This window comes from Hemicordylus capensis, chromosome 12 (genome assembly GCF_027244095.1).
Source record: "Hemicordylus capensis ecotype Gifberg chromosome 12, rHemCap1.1.pri, whole genome shotgun sequence".
Classification (NCBI taxonomy): Eukaryota; Metazoa; Chordata; class Lepidosauria; order Squamata; family Cordylidae; genus Hemicordylus; species Hemicordylus capensis.
The window spans coordinates 6,421,829-6,441,802 of record NC_069668.1 but is presented as its reverse complement, the minus strand read 5'-3'; the positions used below and the strand labels follow the sequence as shown (position 1 = coordinate 6,441,802).

General features: G+C 49.9%; 2 protein-coding genes and 1 non-coding gene across 10 annotated transcripts in view; 1 reads left to right on the top strand and 2 right to left on the bottom strand.

The window, feature by feature from the left end:
• Window positions 1-6,532, top strand: part of LRWD1 (leucine rich repeats and WD repeat domain containing 1) — a 46,635-nt gene extending 40,103 nt beyond the window's left edge. For all 7 annotated transcript variants that reach the window (XM_053275538.1, XM_053275539.1, XM_053275536.1 and 4 more), the window contains 9 exons: window positions 219-345; window positions 439-548; window positions 1,720-1,927; window positions 2,217-2,289; window positions 2,996-3,139; window positions 3,611-3,711; window positions 4,914-5,072; window positions 5,165-5,289; window positions 6,121-6,532. In XM_053275538.1, coding sequence (XP_053131513.1) covers window positions 219-345; window positions 439-548; window positions 1,720-1,927; window positions 2,217-2,289; window positions 2,996-3,139; window positions 3,611-3,711; window positions 4,914-5,072; window positions 5,165-5,289; window positions 6,121-6,261 — 1,188 coding nt within the window. In that variant the 3' untranslated portion in view covers window positions 6,262-6,532. The remainder of the gene's footprint in view (window positions 1-218; window positions 346-438; window positions 549-1,719; window positions 1,928-2,216; window positions 2,290-2,995; window positions 3,140-3,610; window positions 3,712-4,913; window positions 5,073-5,164; window positions 5,290-6,120) is intronic.
• An 833-nt stretch (window positions 6,533-7,365) lies between these two features.
• LOC128336215 (ras GTPase-activating protein 4-like) overlaps window positions 7,366-19,974 on the bottom strand; it is a 78,718-nt gene continuing 66,109 nt past the window's right edge. Inside the window, exons 14-22 of one of the 2 annotated variants that reach the window (XM_053275542.1) lie at window positions 17,487-17,624; window positions 15,738-15,882; window positions 15,442-15,614; window positions 13,684-13,821; window positions 11,402-11,537; window positions 10,519-10,639; window positions 8,990-9,054; window positions 7,978-8,161; window positions 7,366-7,501 (exon numbers count right to left, since the gene is read on the bottom strand). In XM_053275542.1, the coding sequence (XP_053131517.1) occupies window positions 8,151-8,161; window positions 8,990-9,054; window positions 10,519-10,639; window positions 11,402-11,537; window positions 13,684-13,821; window positions 15,442-15,614; window positions 15,738-15,882; window positions 17,487-17,624 (927 nt within the window). In that variant the 3' untranslated portion in view covers window positions 7,366-7,501; window positions 7,978-8,150. The remainder of the gene's footprint in view (window positions 7,502-7,977; window positions 8,162-8,989; window positions 9,055-10,518; window positions 10,640-11,401; window positions 11,538-13,683; window positions 13,822-15,441; window positions 15,615-15,737; window positions 15,883-17,486; window positions 17,625-19,974) is intronic. The other variant, XM_053275541.1, reaches the window with a different exon arrangement.
• TRNAA-GGC (transfer RNA alanine (anticodon GGC)) lies at window positions 19,878-19,949 on the bottom strand. The gene has a single exon. It is a non-coding gene; the product is annotated as a tRNA-Ala (tRNA).

The window sequence follows — 19,974 nt, the reverse complement described above, 5'->3', positions numbered from 1 at the left end:
ATAGGCTGGGAAAAAGTGCCTTGTCCAAGGACCATGCGGATGGCCTCACCGCAGAAGAGGGACTTGAACCCAGGCCTCCCGTGTCTCAGCACAGCATTCTGTTTCGGTCCAAGAGCTCTTTGGGGGCTACAAAGAGTCCTCTCCCATGTAGAATGGAGGCTGTCGGTTCAGACCCTTGGCCTCAGGGTTTGCCTCTAAAGCGGCCCACTTTCTTCCAGGAGACCATCAGCCTGGATCCGGTCCATTTTCTACAGTGTCACAGTAAAGGAAACAACAGCGATGATTTCAAGACCCAGCTGTGGGCCTGTGTCTTTGAGCCGCCGCAGGAGTGTGGGACGAGGAAAGGTGAGCAGCCCAGGTAGAGCTCGCTCGGGGGAAGAGGCGCCAGCAGGCCAGGAGGGCAAGCCCAGGGGGCTCACTGTGCCCTTTGTCTTTCAGATCCCGTGGTGAGCTCCTCTAGGACAGCGGCCACCTGTGGCGGGGACTCCATCTGCCTGGTTGACTGTGAGACAGGCATCGTCTTGAAAAAGCACAAAGTCCCCGGAGAGGTAAGGAAGCAGGCACTCCTACGTGTGTGTGTGCTTGTGCGCCAGGTGTGAACAAAACTCATGGGTATCTTTTGATCTGTAACTGTGACTTAAAACCAGCTCTAGCGTTCTGTGCTTCAAGACACTCTGCTTTATCTGCAGGGTTTTGCGGGTGTGTGTGGGTGTGTGTGTGTGCTTGAAGGGCTGCCGGCAGGGTCCGGAAACCCTCCAGCCTCCCTGTGCTGCAGCTGCACTCATGGTTCCACATCGGAGGGTCCCCAGCCTGACGCCAGCGCATCCTCAGCGAAATGTCCACTGCAGAAGGGGAGGGAGGAGAGGCTTCTCCCTCTGTTACTCCTGATCAGTTGGCTCCATGCTGCAGTTCAGCGTACCCCTCCCTTCGGCCTGAGTATTACTGAGTCTGGATGAGCTCAGGTTCATTGTGCTCAACATTCTTTAGAGTCCTTATTTGTGCTCCAAAACATACCCGCAAACCAGGTTTTGAGCTGCTTGTGTTTTCCTTTGGGGTCTGCACAGCACTCTGACGATGTCTGTGAGTACGATTTCTGTGCACAGGAAACTTGGCAGAGAAAGAACAGGCAGGCCTCTGCCCCAAGAGACTCACCATATTCAACCCAACAAAGGGTTTTGTGGGATTCCCAGAATGTTGACTACAAACTCTGATCATCCCCAGCCAAAGGCTGTTGCAGTTGGGGATGATGGGATTTGTAGTCCACAACTTCTGGGTATCCTTGTTGCAGGGAACACTGGTCTTTGATCTCTGCTGTTAAAAGGAATGTGAAACTCCTTAAAAAGGCAGAGCCATGCAAACAGCAGGCCCCACCTGGAGTTCAGTCAGCATGGAATGTTTCTGTTTGATGACTCAAAGACTCTGTTCCTCTGAGGGCTTCCCCTGCGATTCCCACCCCAAAGCACCTTGGGCTTCATCGGACCATTCTAGCTGGAGCCAGAGGTGTTTGTGTGTTTGTTCATTCATTGCTGCTTTTCTTGTGTCGGTAATGGCCCAGCACAGCTTTCAACAAATTTGAACACAAATATTTGGCCACTTTAACCCGAGGCAAGTGTTTCTACAGAGCCCAGACCTCCTCAGTAGTTCTGTGTGGTGGTCTGTTCTCTGAACTGACACCTCCCCGCTCCTGTTTGTTTGTTTGTTTGTTTGTGACGCCGATAGGAGTTCTACACAGTCACGTGGACAACCCTGACGATGGTGACCAGTGACGGGCGGAAGAAGAGGCACAACATTCTGGCCGCTGCTGGGAGGCGAGGAATCGTGAAGCTGATTCACGTGACGGCCGATTATTGCTATGGAGAAATCAAGGCGCACAGAAAGCCTATTGCCACAGCCTGCTTTAGCCCAACCTATGAGACGCATCTTTTCAGTACGTCCTCCTCTCTGGGTCCTTCTGGGTGTTTTGTAAAAAGCCTTAATGCACTGGTGCTCTTTTCAGCAAATTGAGCAGGAAGCTTCCTGCTACTGAGTCAGCCCTTGGGTCCATCTAGCTCAGTATTGCTTGGCTAGGATCCCATCCCCAAAAGGACATATATCACAGCTGATAGTGCTGGGAAGCAAGGGACAGATTTCAGAGAAGAGCGTGAGGTCTTTCGTGAGGCTGTCTGTGTGTCACGGCCTTATCACAAAAATGTAACTTTCCTCTCTCTCCCTTTCAGCTGCATCTTATGACAAGAAAATATGCATGTGGGATATTGGTGTCCCAGACAGCAACTATAATTTCAAAGAAAGGTAAGGACAAAGAAGGGTGCCCTTTAGCTCTGCAGTGTGACTGAAAATTCACTTTCTTCATAGCTGTAGATGCATATAGCAACATCAAAAATAATAAAACACAAGATATATTCATTGTCGTTTAAAAGGAATATTTTTGTCTGCGATACCTCTGTGAAATGCACAGATTCTCCACATTTGTCCTTGGCAATCAGCAGGTCCTAGAAATTCATCACATTGCAAGCTTACTTTCTTGGCATCACAGAGAGTGAATAGGTATTCCAAGGAATACCTCCTTGCTATTCCTGTCCATAATATTTTTGCCTGCCAGATTTCCCCACTTTTGTGCAGCCCAATGAGCATGTTCTGGGCGTCCCATCCTGTTGAAACAGACTTTCTTGGTGGCCTAGGATGTGTTTAGCAACTCCCAAGAAATATCTACTTGCTATTCCCATCTGTGATGTTTAAGAATTATTTTTGCCTGCTTAATTGCTCTAAAATGCACCCACTCTACATTTTGGTCACCCACAGCTGAAAAGTTTGGACGGTCCAATCACATTGCACGTTTGCCCTTGTATGATATATTTATCCCCTATCTTTTGAAAGAATATTGTTGTCGGCAAGAGTTTCAAAGCAAGGCAACAGAATCTAGAAGCCGTGCTTTCTGTCTGTGTGGTGGTGAAACCTTTAATGGAAGAGGAGAACTGAAATGTGCTTTCCTTTTCAGGCAGCTGCTGGTGCTGGAGACGATTGCGACGCCCTTAAGAATTGCCCTGGTGCCCTCTTGCCCTGACCGCTACTTGGTGGCTGGCTGTGAGCAGGGTTGTTTTGCCTGGGACATTCGGCTGGATGAAAAGCAGCCGAAAACCAGGTGAGTCGTTCATGCCTGAGTCCAAAATCCCTGGAAACTACGGTTCTGTGGCTACTTGAGTGGACAGCTACAGGAACCTGCAAACGGATCTATCAAATCTGTACACCACCCCAAACGTCCATCTCTGGGCAGCGAACAATAACATAACACAAGTTAAAAACGTACACAAGACTTAAAACAATTTAAAAGTCAAAAACAGATTAAAACCTAAATGTTTAAAAATCTGAAAAAACTTGGGAGAAGAGGTGGGTTTTCAAATGCTTTTAAAAAAATTGTCAGAGATGGGGAGGATCGTATCTCAGCAGGGAGCACATTCCATAACCTTGGGGCAGCAACTGAGAAAGCCCGTCCCTGTGTGGCCACCAGCCGAGCCGGCGGCAACTGGAGACGGACCTCCCTAGACGACCTCAGTGGGGTTCACAATGAAGAAGACGTTCTCTTAAATTTCTCTACTCTTCCCAAATTTTTCAGATCCTATGAAGTGGAGTTTCAGTTCCCAGTTAATGATGGGAAAGAGACATCATCTGCCCATCGGGTGGACGGCCTTGCCTTTTTGAATGAAGACATTGTGGGTAAGAATTACGCTATGTCACTTTTATTTAATCAGTACAGCCCCTTGATCAAGCCCAGTACTAATTCCTTTTGGTAAGGAGCTGCAGAAATACAAGCTACTTGGGTAGGCTATTGAGTTCTTTGTATTGCTGTGTATGGAAGATTGAATTATGCCATTTATTGGTTACATATTTATCCTGTCCTTCCTCCGTGGTGCTCAAGGTGGCATCGATGGTTCAGAAAGAAGGAAAATGTGGAAGTGGGGTGAGTGAGTGAGAAAGGAATGGAAGAGGCAGCATTGATTCCCTTTCTCTTTGATGCCTTAAAAGCTCTAAGATAGAGGGAGAGTCACACTTCCATATTCCTTGAAGTTGCTTCTTAACAGAGAAGAGGGGAAATGCCTTTCAAACTGGACACTTTCTTGTACCGCCCCATATGCAAGTCCCTTGTTTTTGAGAAAACAAGTGTGCCATCATGCCAGCTCAGGCCCCTTTTATGTTTTCTGACACTTTTTGTGAGAATCCCGTTCAAATGCCTTGTTTACTCTCTGCTTTGCAATACCATTTAAAAGACACTGCCCTCCCGAGGTGCTGTGGATTTTCAAGCATAGCTGGAATGGGATTAGCACTTGGAATAACTCCCCCTCACAAGTCAGGGGTTGTGGCGGGACGTGGCTGTATCTGCATCTACCCACTGTGAGAATGCCTTGCCATCCTCATGAGATCTTTCTGTGCCTTGGAGGGTGAAGGTTTGAAACAGTGTAACATCTGTTAATGTTCTGAAAGTCCAGCTAGCCATTGGCCTCCTTCCTGGCCAGAAACCTGCCCCTGTTCCCATTTCATAGTATAAAGGGTGACTTGGTCAAGGCTTTGTCAGAGGGAAGATTTGAATCCAGAACTCCAGGGGCCAAAAATGGAGTGTCTTTGTTTTTTGGCGCCTGGGATATAGTGGCTGTTCTATAGTGAATTTCTACTTTTCTCAAGAGTCCTATTCAGCATTTTCAGACAAGAGGACCACATTTATTCTCAAGTTTGTAACAAGGGTTCTAATTTAAAGACAAATAATGTGTGTCACTTTCTCTTGAAGCAAGTCTTAAAAAACACACATTGTGAGGTGCTAACCTACTCCTTGAAGATCTTCACCAGTTGACAGCTAATCTTATCAAAAAAACATTTTCTGGTAGCAAACTAGTAAAACTTGCTTCTCTCTGTCTCTCCTGCAGTTACTAAGAGCTCTAAGACAGCCTCCATCAACCTCTGGAGCTGGAGCCGCTCTTTCATACAGGGAAAGGGGTCTCAGAGGACAGTGCAGGCTGTCATTCTGGCCGAACTGGAGTGGTCCTCCACAGATCTCCCTTACCTCACCCTCAGCACGTGCCCAAGTAAGTGCCAGCCCCGCTCCCTTGAATTGTATCCCGAAGAAATCCTCCAACTACAACCAGGGGTTTGATTTGGCTTCCTTTTGCTCCTGCAGCAGAAGAGTATGTGTTCTGTGGTGACGAGAAAGGAAGCGTGTGGATGTACGACCTTAGCAACCACTTGTCGGCTCTGAGCGTTACCAAGGAAGATAGTTCAACCACGAGAATAGGACCTTCACAGGTACAGAGGAAATGGATCTTTCCTTAGCTCTGTTCACTGCTGCCTGAGGTGTGAAGAGTGGGTTGCAAGAACAGCCCACTACAATTGTGTTTAAAAGCTGTTTTTCAAGAGTAGAGGCACTGACCAAACGCCTAGAAAGAAGGGTCTCTTATTCTTCCAGGATGTCTGGTCCAGTCTATAGATCACAGTTTGCAGCATAGTTGCCCAATTAAGTGGCACTGCCTTTTTGGTAGACTTCATGTTTGCTAAACAGAAAACATAGGAAACTGCCATATACTGAGTCAGACCCTTGGACCTTCACAGACTGGCAGCAGCTTCTCCCAGGTTGCAGGCAGGAATCTCTCCCAGCCCTATCTTGGAGATGCTGCCAGGGAGGGAACTTGGAACCTTCTTGCTCTTCCCAGAGTGGCCCCATTATCCCCTGAGGGGAATCTCTTACAGTGCTCATACTTCTAGTCTCCCTTTCATAGGCAACCAGGGCAGACCCTGCTTAGTTAAGGGGACAAGTCATGCTTGCTGCCACAAGACCAGCTCTCCTCTCCTTTGTGAGAATGCAAAATTTTCAATACATGTAGTCTTGGCGCAGCAGGGAAATGACTTGACTAGCAAGCCAGTTCAAATCCCCACTGGTATGAAACACCTGTATCGGGCAGCAGTGATATAGGAAGATGCTGAAAGGCATCATCTCCTACTGCAGGGGAGGAGGCAATGGGAAACCCCTCCTGTATTCTACCAAAGACAACCACAGGGCTCTGTGTGCACCAGGAGTCAACATCAACTGCACACTTTACCTTTACTGTGAAAAGTGAACCACATTGCATTTCTTTCCAGATTCTCAAGTGGCCAGAACTGAAGGCAAATGGGGAGCTTCTGACAGATGTCTTGGTGAACAACGTGGTCTCAGACCCCACTTTCACTTACCTGGTTGCCCTGACAGATGTCAACATTGCCGCAATATGGAAGAAGACCTAACTGGGCTGGCTCAGCCCTGAAATGGGAGCTCCTATTTTTCGTCCTGTTTCAGTAGTGCAGTAATTGTGACCATTCCAAAAATAATCAGATGGGGGGGAATTTTAAGTTCACGTGTATCAATGCAAGGGAGAGGGGGGAAATCCACCAAAGCGGTTGGTTGGATCCCTGTCTCGTTATGGCCAATGCCTGCTTCTAACTGTGACTGCTTCATTGGTGTATTAAGTGTATTTGTTTTATAGAAAGACAGTATTTAATAAAACTTGATACCAGATCAAGGAAGCCATTCTTTTTTAATTGGGTCAGCTGCAGTTTGTCTTAGATGTGTATCCTTAGGGTGGGTAGAAATAATGTTCAGACTTTGTGCTGAGATTACTAATCTTTTCAAACAAACCAGTGGCATTTATTAGACAGCAAATAACAAAACAATCTACATCTGGATGATTTAGGACTTGTAGCTTCTAAGAAAGTTTCTTCTAAGAAACTTAACTATAAACAATTATAGACTCCTGTACATGAAAACCTATTTACAAGACACATGCTAACACACCATGTAAGCTATTCAATTCCTTCTTGTTTGTCTTTGATGGCAACCTGAAAGGAAGACACAGAAAGAAGATGACCCATAGTGAAGTCTGAGCAACCATCTGGGAGAAAAAGCCCTACAATTTCCAGCTAAGCCTTTAACAGGAAAGAAGGTGCAGTATTGTGTCAATTCGAGGTCCTGTCACAGGAAGCTGTGCTGCCTACTATGTTTACACCTCTCTTTCCCCTACACCCAAGAGAGAACTGGCCAGACAACTTATTTACAAGTAAAACTTATTTACAAGTAAGAGTTTGAATCCCTTCCCATTTCTTCATAACTGTTTATCTTGCAGCTGTCACCAAATTCCGCCCTGCCTCAGAAGAAGCTGCAGAGATACCACAACTTGATCAGTCAGGAAACTAGATACTAAAAAAACTGCAACACACTCCAAACGTTTGAGGCACTGCAGAAGTTTGAGGTGCTGCGCCTTTCCTGCAGATAGGCCACCCCCCGCCCGTCCCATGAAAGCAGTGCTGTCTTACCCGGAACCTTTCCTCCAGGAGAGAGAGCTCACTGATGAGATCTGTGATGGCACTGGTGAAAGCTTCTTGGGGACTGTAATCGGGAGTGGTCTGAACCCGAATGATGATCTTATGCTCAAGGGGGTGTGGGACCTTATACCCAGCAAAGAGTACTTGGGGGTCTTTCAATAACTGCCTGGAAAGAAAGAGAAACATTTAAGATGATGTTATTGTTGGATTATGCTTACATTGCAGCATTCTAGAGTACAAGCAAGGAAGTTTACAACCTAAGATTTAACATGGGAGAAAAGAGGAAACAGAGCAATCTAACCATTCCTTGCATTCAGTCATTCTTTCAGTAGGGCAGGATAGCAGTTTTGCTAGTTAGCCCAAATTCTGACCAAGCCAGGATGCAGACAACAACAGCCAGATCAAGGTTTCTGGATTACATTAATTCTGTTAATGTTTTAATTGGTCTTATATTGTGAACTGCCCAGGGACTTTTTTGTATGGGGCAGTATATAAATGTACTAAATAAATACGTGAAATGAGACGCAGGTCATTCCCCAACCAGTGCATTATTTTTAGGAATCTATACATCAGTTATAATCTGTGGCTGGAGCAACAGAAACAACATTAGGCCACTTTAATTCTACGACATGTTTTAGCAACCTGTAACTCCCTTGGCAATCTCCCCAGTTTTCGCCAGATGCTGGTTTTCTGCAACACAATACATTTTTATTGTAAAACAAGCATCATTACTGACGACTTAATGATGTTCCCAAGTGTGTGGTCCTCCTTGTTGATGGTAAATAGGCAGGCATTTGGTACTTTTGTATCCTTATTTATTGTAATCCTGGAAGGAGTAGAGAGAGATTTCAAAATAAGTATGCTGCCTAGAAATACATTTCACTGAATACACACACACACTTCACAATATATAGTGATATACATTGAGTACTATATATTTGTGCTACTTTTAATGCCTAGAACACACTAGAAACACATGTGAGCGCTTACTTTAGCGAGCGGGCGGCGGGAGAACTCCCTGCCGTCCGCTCGCCTTGCCGGCTGGGCTGCAAATGGCTTCTAGGAAGCCTTTCGCGCACACGCCCAGCCGGCAAGGGGGAAGGGGACGGCAGGGAGTTCTCCTGCCGTCCTCTGGTAATGGGGGTAGTTTTGGAAAGAAGGGGGTGGCGGGGGACCCCTGGGGAACTTCAGGGGGCGGCCGCCAGCCGAGGGGGACTTAACTTGAAGGGGGCGGCAGGGACTGGAGCGATCCTGCCGCCCCGATGGATACGAGGAGCCCGCGCAAGGAGATTGAAGCGGGCGGCACCCTGCCGCCCAATTAGTACAAGAAATACGTTTTTTTACTGGAAGGGGTGAGTAGAGCCCCCCTGTTTTTATTGGAACCCCCCACCCCAGTGCCGGACCAGTTCCGTGCACACCCCTACCAGGTAGGACTGGGAAGGATTCCTCCCTGAAACCTTGGAGAGCTGCTGCCAGTCAGTGCAGCCCATCCTGAGCTAGATGGAGCAAGGGCTGGACTCGGTAGCAGGCAGCATCTTACGTTCTTATGAAGCTGTCTTATATGGAGTCTAGGCCGCTACCCAGAACACCACACTTGTGAGGGGAACAAGAAGACACCCCAAATCCTACCACCAGCCACATTTCGGAGCCCTACCTTCACTTGGGTTCAGGCCGGGGTTTCCACCTTGCTCCAGACTCCGCAACTCCAGGTACCTTCCCCTTGGGATAGCAAGAAAACGAGGAGGTTATCTTTGCAACGGGCATCCTTGTCAGACAGGATCCACCCTGGTTTCCCCGAGGAGGAGCCATCGGGGGGCGGGGGGGAGAGACCGGCCTGGACACAATGTCCAAATGAGAGTCCCACCAGGACGAGGAGGAGGCCCACCAGAACCAGGGGGCGCTTGTGGCAGAGGAGCTTCCCAGGAAAGAGGAAATGGCAACCCCGGAAGAAGGCTATGAGCCTGGGGAGGGGGCGGACCCCATGAGCCAGACGCCCAAGCCATCTCACACCCAGACCGAGCAGCCGACACAGGCCGCATTCCGGAAACCGAAGAGCCCATCGCCAATGACCCAGTGACTCCTGAGAGCCAGCCCCCAGGGCCAGACCCGAAGCCCCTGATGTGGCAGTACCGGAAGGTCGCGGCTGGACGCCAGGAGGAGTGCTTGGCTGGAAAGGACTCCTCGGGAGTAGGAGAGAGCCAGAGCCAGCTGCAGGAGATGATGGGCCCCCACCCGGCTCCAGGCCCCAGCCGCCCCAGAGTCAAGGGTTCTTTGTGGTGTATTGATGCTGCCAGCAAAGATATGCTGGCCTAGTGGCCAGAGGCCCCGTGTGCCTCCAGAGATGGGGGGTGGGTGGGATCTGGGTCCCCTGGCCCTTGCATGAAGACCCCTGCAGCCTCCCTCACAGCCTTGGATGACCCTGCCTCCAGCACACAGGAGACCCAGAAGGGTGAGCACCCCAGGGCATCACGTCCCTTCGCCAAGACCGGGACAGTCCTGCAATTAGCTCCATGGGAGAAGGGGTGTCAGGGCCTAGCCTACACTGCTAGAGCATTTGTACAACGCTTAATCTACTGGAGTTGCTCTAGTCAAATTGCTCACCTCCAGGGGAGGAGAGCTGGTCTTGTGGCAGATAGCATGACTTGTCCCTTTGCTCAGCAGGGTCTGCCCTGGTTGGTATTTGGATGGGTGACTACATGTGTGTGCTATAAGATAGTCCCCTTAGGGTTGGGACTGTGGCAGAGCATCTGCTTTGCCAGCAGAAGCTCCCAAGTTCACTCCCTGGCAGCATCTCCAGGTAAGGCTGAGAGAAACTCCTGCCTGAATCCTTGGGAGAGCTGCTGCCAGCCAGTGTAGACAATGCTGAGCTGGCTGGACCAATGGTCTGACTCGGTAGGCAGCAGCTTTTCTCAGCGTTTCCTACTACCTCCCTGAGCAATTAATCAGTCTGTGCCATCCAGGGAGCTGAACCGTTAAATGTTGGGAAACTGGATCTGGTGTGCAGGTTTTTTTGTTTTGCTGGTAAGCTTTCTGGCTCAATTCCAGTCCACCACACTCCTTTGAAAAAGTAACCAGCTTAGATATGTTTCATAATGTTAAACATATGACACAGCACACAAGGATATAAAACAACAGCAGCCAAAATATGTCTCTAGTCCTCAAGGGCCTGACCATCCAACTCACCTCATCAGCTCCTGTACTCCTAACAGGTGCTGGAATATCAGGTGAGCCTCTAAGTCTGGATCCAAGGGGTCATTCCACTCCTGCAGAGTTACTCCATGCCGTGTTTTGTCACAGCCAAGGCCTGGAGGCAAAAAAAAGTGTCGGATTTTGATTCCTCACTGGCTCTTCAGCATTTCTTATTTACTCTATCCATGCACCTAAAGGCACAGCGGGGATATGACTTCATTAGTAAGCCAGAGGTAGCTGGTTCGAATCCCCGCTGGGATGTTTCCCAGACTATAGGAAACACCTATATTGGGCAGCAGTGATACAGGAAGATGCTGAACGGCATCATCTCATACTGCATGGGAGGAGGCAATGGTGAACCCCTCCTATTTTCTACCAAAAGACAACCACAGGGCTCTGTGGGCGCCTTGAGTTGACACCGACTCAACGGCACACTTTAACTTTATTCTCTGCTAACTGAGCCAAGAGACGCCTTTTAAAGTGGTGGTTCTCTTGTATTTAGCAGGGGAAGAGCAACTGGCCCTCTCCAACCCCAGCACAGCATCCCTCCAGTGGCTGTTGCTGGTATCGGCCTTCTGTTTCCTTTTAGATTGTGAGCCCTTTGGGGGCAGGAGGCCCTCTCACTGATGCATTATTTATTTGTCTGTGCCAACCGCTTTGAGAACTTTGGTGGAGGAGCATCGTTGTTGCTCGTAGTATGTGTTGTAGTGCCTAGTAGTATCCTCCCGTTTTAGGCTTGATGACTCACAATAAACAACCACACCCAGTTGATATTGTGTGTGTTGCCGGGCCTCTCATTTTACTTCCGTATCTAGATGTTGGAAGCTGCCTTGCTGTGACGGCCAGACGCCAACCGTACCAGTGAGGGATGCAATACCTGTTTTGTCCTTCTGGTGGCAGCAGCTCCACTTGTCTCCCCGGAAGACGCCCGGATGGTAGGAGCAGAGCATCCCCGTGTTATTCACGCAGACCTTCCGCAGGGCCGACAGCCACTGGTTGAGTTCGTTGACGCACTGGGGAAACCCACACGGGACATCGCGGGATTACTGGGTGCAAGATCAGGTGGCATATGACCAGCTCAGGGAGAGGGACCCAGTGGGTGGGTTGACCCTTTCCTGGCAGGAGGCTGGAGCAGTGGAGACCGCACTGAGCTGGATCTGGACCAAGAGCCTGACTCTGCAGGCAGCAGCTTTTCTCAATGTTACCTTCCTCCCCGAGCAACGCATTGCTCTGTGTCATCCAGGGAGTTGAACCATTAAACATGGAGAGGGCAGCATCAAAGCTAGGGCTGGGAACGACTCCTGCCTGAAACTCCAGAGAGCTGCTGCCGGTCAGTGTTGTAGATGGACGAAAGGGTTTGGCTAGGTTTACGGCAGGTTCCTGTTCTCCTAAGTTAGTTGGGGATGGGGACCATAGCTCAATGGTAGAATATCCAGAAGGTCCTGGGTTCACTCCCTGGCAGCATCTCCTCTAGGTAGGGCTGGGAGAGACTCCTGCCTGAAACCTTGGAGAGCTGCTGCCAGTCTGGGTAGACAGTACTGAGCTAGATGGAGCATGATCTGACTCACTGGGCAGCAGCTTCTGAGGGGAAGCTCATCGTCATCATAGGAGGAGGAGAGTTGATCTTGTGGAAGTGAGCATGAATTGTCCCCCTTGAGAAGCAGGCTCTGCCTTTGTTTCCATTTGGATAGGAAACTACACATAAGAACAGCCCTGCCGGATCAGGCCCAAGGAGGCCCATCTAGTCCAGCCTCCTGTTTCACACAGTGGCCCACCAGATGCCCCTGAGAAGCTCACAGGCAAGAGACAAAGGCATGCCCTCTCTCCTGCTGCTACTCCCCTGCAGCTGGTACTCAGAGGCACCCTGTCTTTGAGGCTGGAGGTGGCCTGTAACCCTCCAACTAGTAGACGTTGATAGACTTCTCCTCCATGAAGTTATCCAAACCCCTCTTCAAGCCATCCAGGTTGTTGGCTGTCACCACATCTTATGGCAGAGAATTCCACAAGTGGATTATGCGTTGTGTGAAAAAGTACCTCCATCAGTTGGTCCTAAATTTCCTAGCAATCAATTTCATGGTATGAGCCCTGGTTTTAGTGTTATGTAAGAGGGAGAAGAATTTCTCTCTACCCACATTCTCCACACCATGCATGATTTTATAGACCTCTATCCTGTCTCCCCGCAGTCGTCTTTTTTCTAAACTAAATAGCCCCAGGTGTTGTAGTCTTGCCTCCTAAGGAAGGTACTCTATCATCTTGGTTGCCCTCTTCTGCATCTTTTCCAGTTCTACAATGTCCCTTTTTAGGTGTGGTGACCAGAATTGTACACAGTACTCCAGGTGTGGCCGCACCATTGTTTTGTACAAGAGCATTATAATACTAGCAGTTTTATTTTCAGTCCCCTTCCTAATGATCCCTAGCATGGAATTGGCCTTTTTCACAGCTGCCACACATTGAGTCGACACTTTCAATGAGCTGTCCACTACAACCCCAAGATCCCTCTCCTGGCCAGTCACCGACTGCTCAGATCCCATCAGCATATACTTGAAGTTGGGGTTTTCCGTCCCAATGTGTATCACTTTACACTTGCTAACACTGAACCGCATTTGCCATTTTGTCGCCCACTCCCCCAGTTCGGAGAGATCCTTTTGGAGCTGCTCACAATCTGTTTTGGATTTCACTACCCGGAAGAGTTTGGTATCATCTGCAAATCTGGCCACATCGCTGCTTATCCCTGCTTCTAGATCATTTATGAATAAATTAAGAAGCACCGGTCCCAGTACAGATCCCTGGGGGAACGTCACTTTTCAGACAATACTGAGCAAGATGGACCTGGTGGTATAAGGCAGCTTCCTACATTCCTAGTGTCAGTTGTAGTTCAACAAGTCTGAGTCCCAATACCCCAACTTGGAGAGCCCCTGGACTAGTGTTTGAAGGAGTAATGGGATCTGTTTCCCTAGCCTTCCTGGTGGCCCTGGGAGACCCCCCTGTGCTCTCGAGGACAAGCTAAATCCGGCACCTGGACTGTGCCTAGATGGACCCAGTAGGACAGATGCTTGCTGGATCCACCACCATGACACACGGCTGACTGCGGTCCACAGGCCGATTCTGCCTCTCAATCTCCGGCTGGACCACCCACTGCCCTCAGCTGCCTCCACCTACCTTGCACTGCAGGTAGGCTGTCTCTGCCTGCCCAGCCTCATTGGCGTAGACGATCTGCATGACGTGCGAGTTGCCGAAGCTCTTCTCTTCCACCTTCTCCGCTGCCTGGATGTTGGACAGCATGATGAAGGAGCTCTTCTGGAAGGGGAAGAGAGGAAGATCACAGGAGAGCCCAATACCCAGTTTCCGACAGCCAGATCCCTCCAGGCAGCCCACCAGTACTAGGAACATAGGAAGCTGCCATATACTGAGTCAGACCCTTGGTCCATCTAGCTCAGTATTGTCTTCCCAGACTGGCAGCGGCTTCTCCCAGGTTGCAGGCAGCAGGAATCTCTCTCTCTCAGCCCTATCCTGAAGATGCTGCCAGGGAGGGGGCTTGGAACCTAGATGCTCTTCCCAGAGCGGCTCCATTCCCTGAGGGGAATCTCTTACAGTGCTCACATTTCTAGTCTCCCATTCATATGCAACCAGGGCGGACCCTGCTTAGCAAAGGGGACAAGTCATGCTGGCTCCCGCAAGACCAGCTCTCCTCTCCTAGGACATGCAGGTGACAGCTCTCTCCCTCTGTTGCCCCCTAGCAACTCATATTGGGGGGTAGCAACTCATATTCGGGGGTAGACTACCTCTGGTCATGGAGGTTCCATAGAGCCATCATGGTGTCTATAGACCTTTCCTTCTCCAGGCGTTTGCTAATCCTCTTTTAACACTGCTTCAGCCAGAGGTCATCGGCATATCTTGTGGCCGAAAATCCCATAAACATTAGGTGTGCAAAGGAGTATTTTCTTTTGCTGTTTCTGAATTTCCAGCCAGTCTATTGCTAACTTGGCAAAGAGGCACTTTTTATTTATTTGATTTCTATACCAAAGAGGCACCTTTTAACATGGTGATTCTCTTTCTTGAGCAGGGGGAGAGTAACTGGCCCTATCCACCCCCAGCACAGTACCTCCAGTGGCTGTTGCTGGTGTCGATCTTATATTTCCTTTTAGACTGTGAGCCCTTTGGGGGCAGGGAGCCATCTTATTTATTTATTATTTCTCTGTGTAAACCGCCCTCAGCCATTTTTGCAAGGGCGGTATAGAAATTGAATAAATAAATAATAAATAAATAATATCGCATAGAATGGCCCCAAATTCTAATACTGGAGGTGGGAGGGACCCTCTCTGTCCACACCATGCAATACAGACCTTTATTGCATCTGCACTTTGTTCTTTAAAACTAAAAAGCCACAAACTTGGTAGCCTTTCTCAGACTACATTTCTGTATCTATGGAGATAGGGTCATAGCCCAGTGGCAGAATCCTCTGCTTTTCACATGCAGAAGGTCCCAGGTTCACTCTCTGGCAGCATCTCCAGGTTGGGCTGGGAGAGACCCCTGCCTGAAACCTTGGAGAGCTGCTGCCAGTCAGAGCAGACAATCCTGAGCTCAATGGACCAAGGGTCTGTCTCGGTAGAAGGCTGCTTCCTGTGTTCCTACCTCTCCTAGTGCTCTGATGTCCTGTTTTGACATTCTCTGCGGGCAGAAAAAGATCTCGCCTGTGGATCCCAGCCTAACCTTCTCACCCCAGTGAGAACGGAGACCTGCATTTCTGGTGGTGTCTAGCTGGGTTTCTTTCTCTCCCATACCTCCCCACTGGGGCTCTGCAAGAAGCAGTTAACCCCCTCCTCTGGAGAGATAAGAGCAGCCAAGGAACAAATCCTCCATGCCCCGGGGGCCCTGTCAAGTTTCTAGTCCCTGCTACCTGCCCGGCAACTTCCTTACCTTGGAGTTGGTTGTCTTGGCGTAGGAGAGGGCCTCGCTGGTCAGCGAGAAGTAGAGCTTCTTAAAGGAGGAGGCGGGGAGGAGAGGCCCTTTGCTTTTGGGCTTGTGGATGAACAGCGGCCCCTCCTTCATGACCTGGGTCTGCAGGGACCAATCTTTCTGCAAGTCCAGTTCTGCAAGGAACAGTCCAAATTGACAGGCATTAATCGGGGGTGGGTGGGGGCAGAAACCCTCCCTCCAAACCACAGCAGGAGAAATTTGGCCCCTCCCTCGTGCCGTCCCTTTCTGATCTTCACCTTCTTTCTCCCCGATGTCAACCAACTGGAGAATGAACTGCTTCATCTGGGCCACGCCCTGTTGGATGGCGGGCTGCAGGGGGCTCATCCAGGTTTCCTTGCTGCGGCTGAGGGCCGGGTCGAAGTTCCCCACGCTCTGGATGGCCTGGCAAGCAGGAAGGCAAGAGGGGTCACCACAGGCAGAGGGCGGACCTCCAGAAGCCTGGAGAGCCAGTGGGGTGTAGTGGTTAGGGACGGACTGGGAAAAGACCTGGGTTCAAATTCCACTCCACTCTACTCGCCGCAGAGACTTTTGGTAAGTCACCACATGATTGCTGGGACATACCAAAGGCCTAGCGAGGACAGAGAGTCATCTTTCCGACAGTGGCCAAGCAGAAGGTCTAAAATTGATGCTTTATTAGGGCTCCTTACTTTTTAATAAGAGTAAAGAGACACTTTCCAAATTCTCTTCTACCCACAGCAAGATAACAACTGTCTCTAGGACTGCGGCTCAGTGGTAGAGTAACTGCTTGGCATGCAGAAGGTCCCAGGTTCAATCCCTGGCAGCTTGGCCGCAAAAGATTCCTGCCAGAAAGTGTGGAGAAGCCGCTGCCAGTCAGTGCAGACAATGCTGAGCTAGATGGACCAATAGTTGGACTCAGTAAATAGCAGCTTCCTATGTTCCGAACCCAGCACCATGCCCCACGCTCCTGAAAGGAAAGGCAGGCTAGAATGGCAAATTGTCACTGGGAAGTCGATTAATAGTAACAATGTTAACAATGCCTGGGAGGTATTCAACACACGGCTTCATGCCATGGGGTAAACGTGGAGCGAAGCCACCTTGAATTACACTCGCAGCATTGAGGGAAGCAGCCCCTCCCCTCTGCTCTTGGGGGTTTTTTTTGGTGCAGGTTCACATCACATGCCTCCATGTTTTCTTTCTAGCCAATGGGGTTGGGGAGAGAGAGAGAGAGAGAGAGAGAGAGATTTCTAAAGCTTACCTCCAGCTTACCTTTAAAGCTTATCTCCAGCAACAGTCACTGTACCTCCAGTGACTGTTGCTGGTGTCTATCTTGTGTTTCTTTTTAGATTGTGAGCCCTTTGGGGTCAGGGAGCCATCTTATTTGTTTGTTATTTCTCTTTGTAAACCGCCCTGAGCCATTTTTGGAAGGGCGGTATAGAAATCGAATGAATGAATGAATGAATATATTTGCATTCCTAAAGAGGGCCTCCCTCTTATCATGTTAATGATTCTATGAGTGGCTCTCCTTATTTGCTCTGGCATCTTCAGAAAAAGTTGCTTAAAACCAGCATTTTGAAAACCCGGAAATACATCGAGAAAAGCTAGAATTCGGAAGACACAGCCCGATTTGTGTGTGTGGAGTGCTTCCAAGGATCTTGAAAGGACTTCGGGGTAAGTTGGGCTAGTGTGTGAACGCACACACTCTCTTCCAGAGGAGATTCGGGGTAACAGCCCGGTCTGTAAAACCTCCGGGCACAGTGGTATACCCCAGCTCAAAGCCACATGGGGTGCCCCCTCAGCCCTCTCCCAATCTGGGGGTTAATATGGCAGAGAGCAGAGTATATAGTGTATAGTATATACAGAGATAGATGTGGAGGAAAATAATCTGCCACCAGTTATGGTGTGGCTGATGCACGATCCGAAACATCTGTGGCCCCCATGGCCACGAGCACAAGGTAGTCCTGGATGGATCTGCCCCGCAGGGCTCTCTCCCCCCGCCCAGGAGGTGAACACCATGCCCGCCTTACCTTGGCCAGTAGCAGAAGGGCCCGGCTGGTGCGGGCGTCGGTGTGCTTCTCTCGCAGGTGGAAGAGCTTTGGGGACATGATAGCCGGAGAGAAGAAGCGCAGGCAGAGGAAGCTGGTGATGGCGATGAATTTCACATTCTGCAAGGGAAGAAGGAGCCACAGCAGGAGGCTCGTGTCAAGAGAGGCGGGGAAAAGAGCTGACCATTGGCGTTCGCAGGCCGCGTGCGCAGGCTCCTCCCAGAGGAGAACTCTGGGCTCTTTGTGAGCCCATTGGGGACAGGGATCCGTCTTAACCTCTTTATATATATTTCGCTAAGGCACACCTGTGGCTAATCCCGTGTGTGGCAGCTCTCGCGAGAGTTGGCAAGCAGAAGCACCTGATTGGGCAGTGGGGATTCCATATGCAGATAGGGAAGAGGAGCCTGTGAGAGCAGAAGCACCATGGTGATTGGGCAGTGGGGATTCCATATGCAGATAGGGGGGAGGAGCCTGTGATGGTGAAGGTCAGTTGGCATGCAACTGATAGTGGGCAGGGGTCTGCGAAGAGAGGGGTTGTGAGGGAGGAAAGAGCCCCTTCAGGAGAAGGAGGCTGCCACTGTGTGAATTAGATGAGGAAACAAGATGAACAACAAGACCTGTTAAGTCAGGAAGAGAGAGAGAGGTGGGAGGGGGGAGAAAGACAGAGAGGAAGAGTGAGTGGAGGTGAGAGAAAGATAGAGAAAGGAGAGGAAGAGAGAAAGAAGGAAGGGCGAGGGATGTGCCCGAGCCTGTCAGTGGCCTGAGAGGAATGAGTGGCCACGGCAGCGGCAGTAAGGAAGGGCCTGGTCAGCTGCCGCCGCCGCTCCTGCAGAGAGGAGCAGGAGTGAGGGGAGGGTGGGAAGGTCTCTGGGGTTAGGAGCCCTGTGGCTTGGCCAATCGGCGCCGGCAATGCCACAGCTGTGCCCAAGAGAGGCGAGGGGGGTGGAGTAAAGGGATGGAGGAGTGACCAAGAAGTGTGAGGGGTGTGTGTGGAAGCAACGGGATGGAGGAGGAGGAGCAGGAGTGCGGCTCAGGTGAGGGTGGGGAGATCTCTGAGGTGAGGGGGCTGAGGCGGGGGGGGGAGCAATCAAGGACTAGCACGCAGATACTCTGTGCGAGTTAAGCTAGTTGATTCCCTACTTCTCTATATAAACCGCTTTGGAAACTGTGGTTGGAAAGCGGTATATAAGTATTTGTTGTTGTTCGGCAATGAAGATGTCAGTGAGATAGGATCCATTCTATTTATGATTGCTCTATGTAAACCGCTTTGGAGATCTTTGTTGAAAAGCGGTATATAAATGTTGTTGTTGGGCAATGAAGAGGTCAGCAAGATAGGTTAGCCGTGACTTAATTTGGCCCCATTCAGCACCGTGGGGCGTCGTTGTGACTGAGCTCGACGCCTGCCCGACGCCTCTTAACCAAACCAGGGGCAATTGAGGCATGACTGCTGGACCTGCTGCAGTTGGGGGGCCCTTCACATCACAAACGGGACAAGAGTCAAGATGCTCGTTTAGCTGAGAGGCACTTCTCCAAGTGGCAACTCCCTTACATTTAGCAGGAGGCAGACATGGGTCCATATTCAGCCCATGATAGCATACCTCCCAGAGACTTTTCTTTTTAGATTATATCCTGCACCGAGATGCTTTCCAGTTTAGCCACTCAACAGTGGCAAAAGGTTTCCGTTCAGGCAAAGCGCATTCAAAACATAAATAGCAAAATGCCAAGCAGCGGGAGCAGTCCCACGCTAACAACCCTCAAAAAACAACCACCACCCCAAAAAACAGCAACTTCTTTACGAGGAGAGCTGGTCTTGTGGTAGCAAGCATGACCTATCCCCTTAGCTAAGCAGGGTCCGCCCTGGTTGCATCTGAATGGGAGTCTTGATGTGTGAGCACTGGAAGAGATTCCCCTCAGGGGATAATGGGGCCACTCCGGGAAGAGCAGAAGGTTCCAAGTTCCCTCCCTGGCAGCATCTCCAAGACAGGGCTGAGAGAGATTCCTGCCTGCAACCTTGGAGAAGCCGCTGCCAGTCTGTGAAGACAATCCTGAGCTAGATAGGCCAAGGGTCTAACTCAGTATATGGCAACTTCCTGTGTTCCTATACAACATTATAGAAGAACTATATCAAAGCAATTAAATCCGAAACTTGGCACTGGAAATCTGAACGGCACCAAGCTGTCCACGTAGGGACTGCGGTGTCACAACATAGGAAACGTGGAAGCCCACTTCCGAGATCCACCATGACCCCGTTGCAGGGTGTAATCTGGAAAGCACCCGAGTCATACCACTGGTCCATCTAGCTCAGGACTGCCTGTACTGACTGGCAGCAGCTCTCCAAAGATTCAGGCAAGATGCTTTCCCAGCCCTACTTGGAGATGCTGCCAGGGATTGAACCTGGGACCTTCTGCATGCCAAACAGGTGCTCTTCCGCTGAGCTACAGCCCCCTCCCCTCAGGGGGACATCTTACAA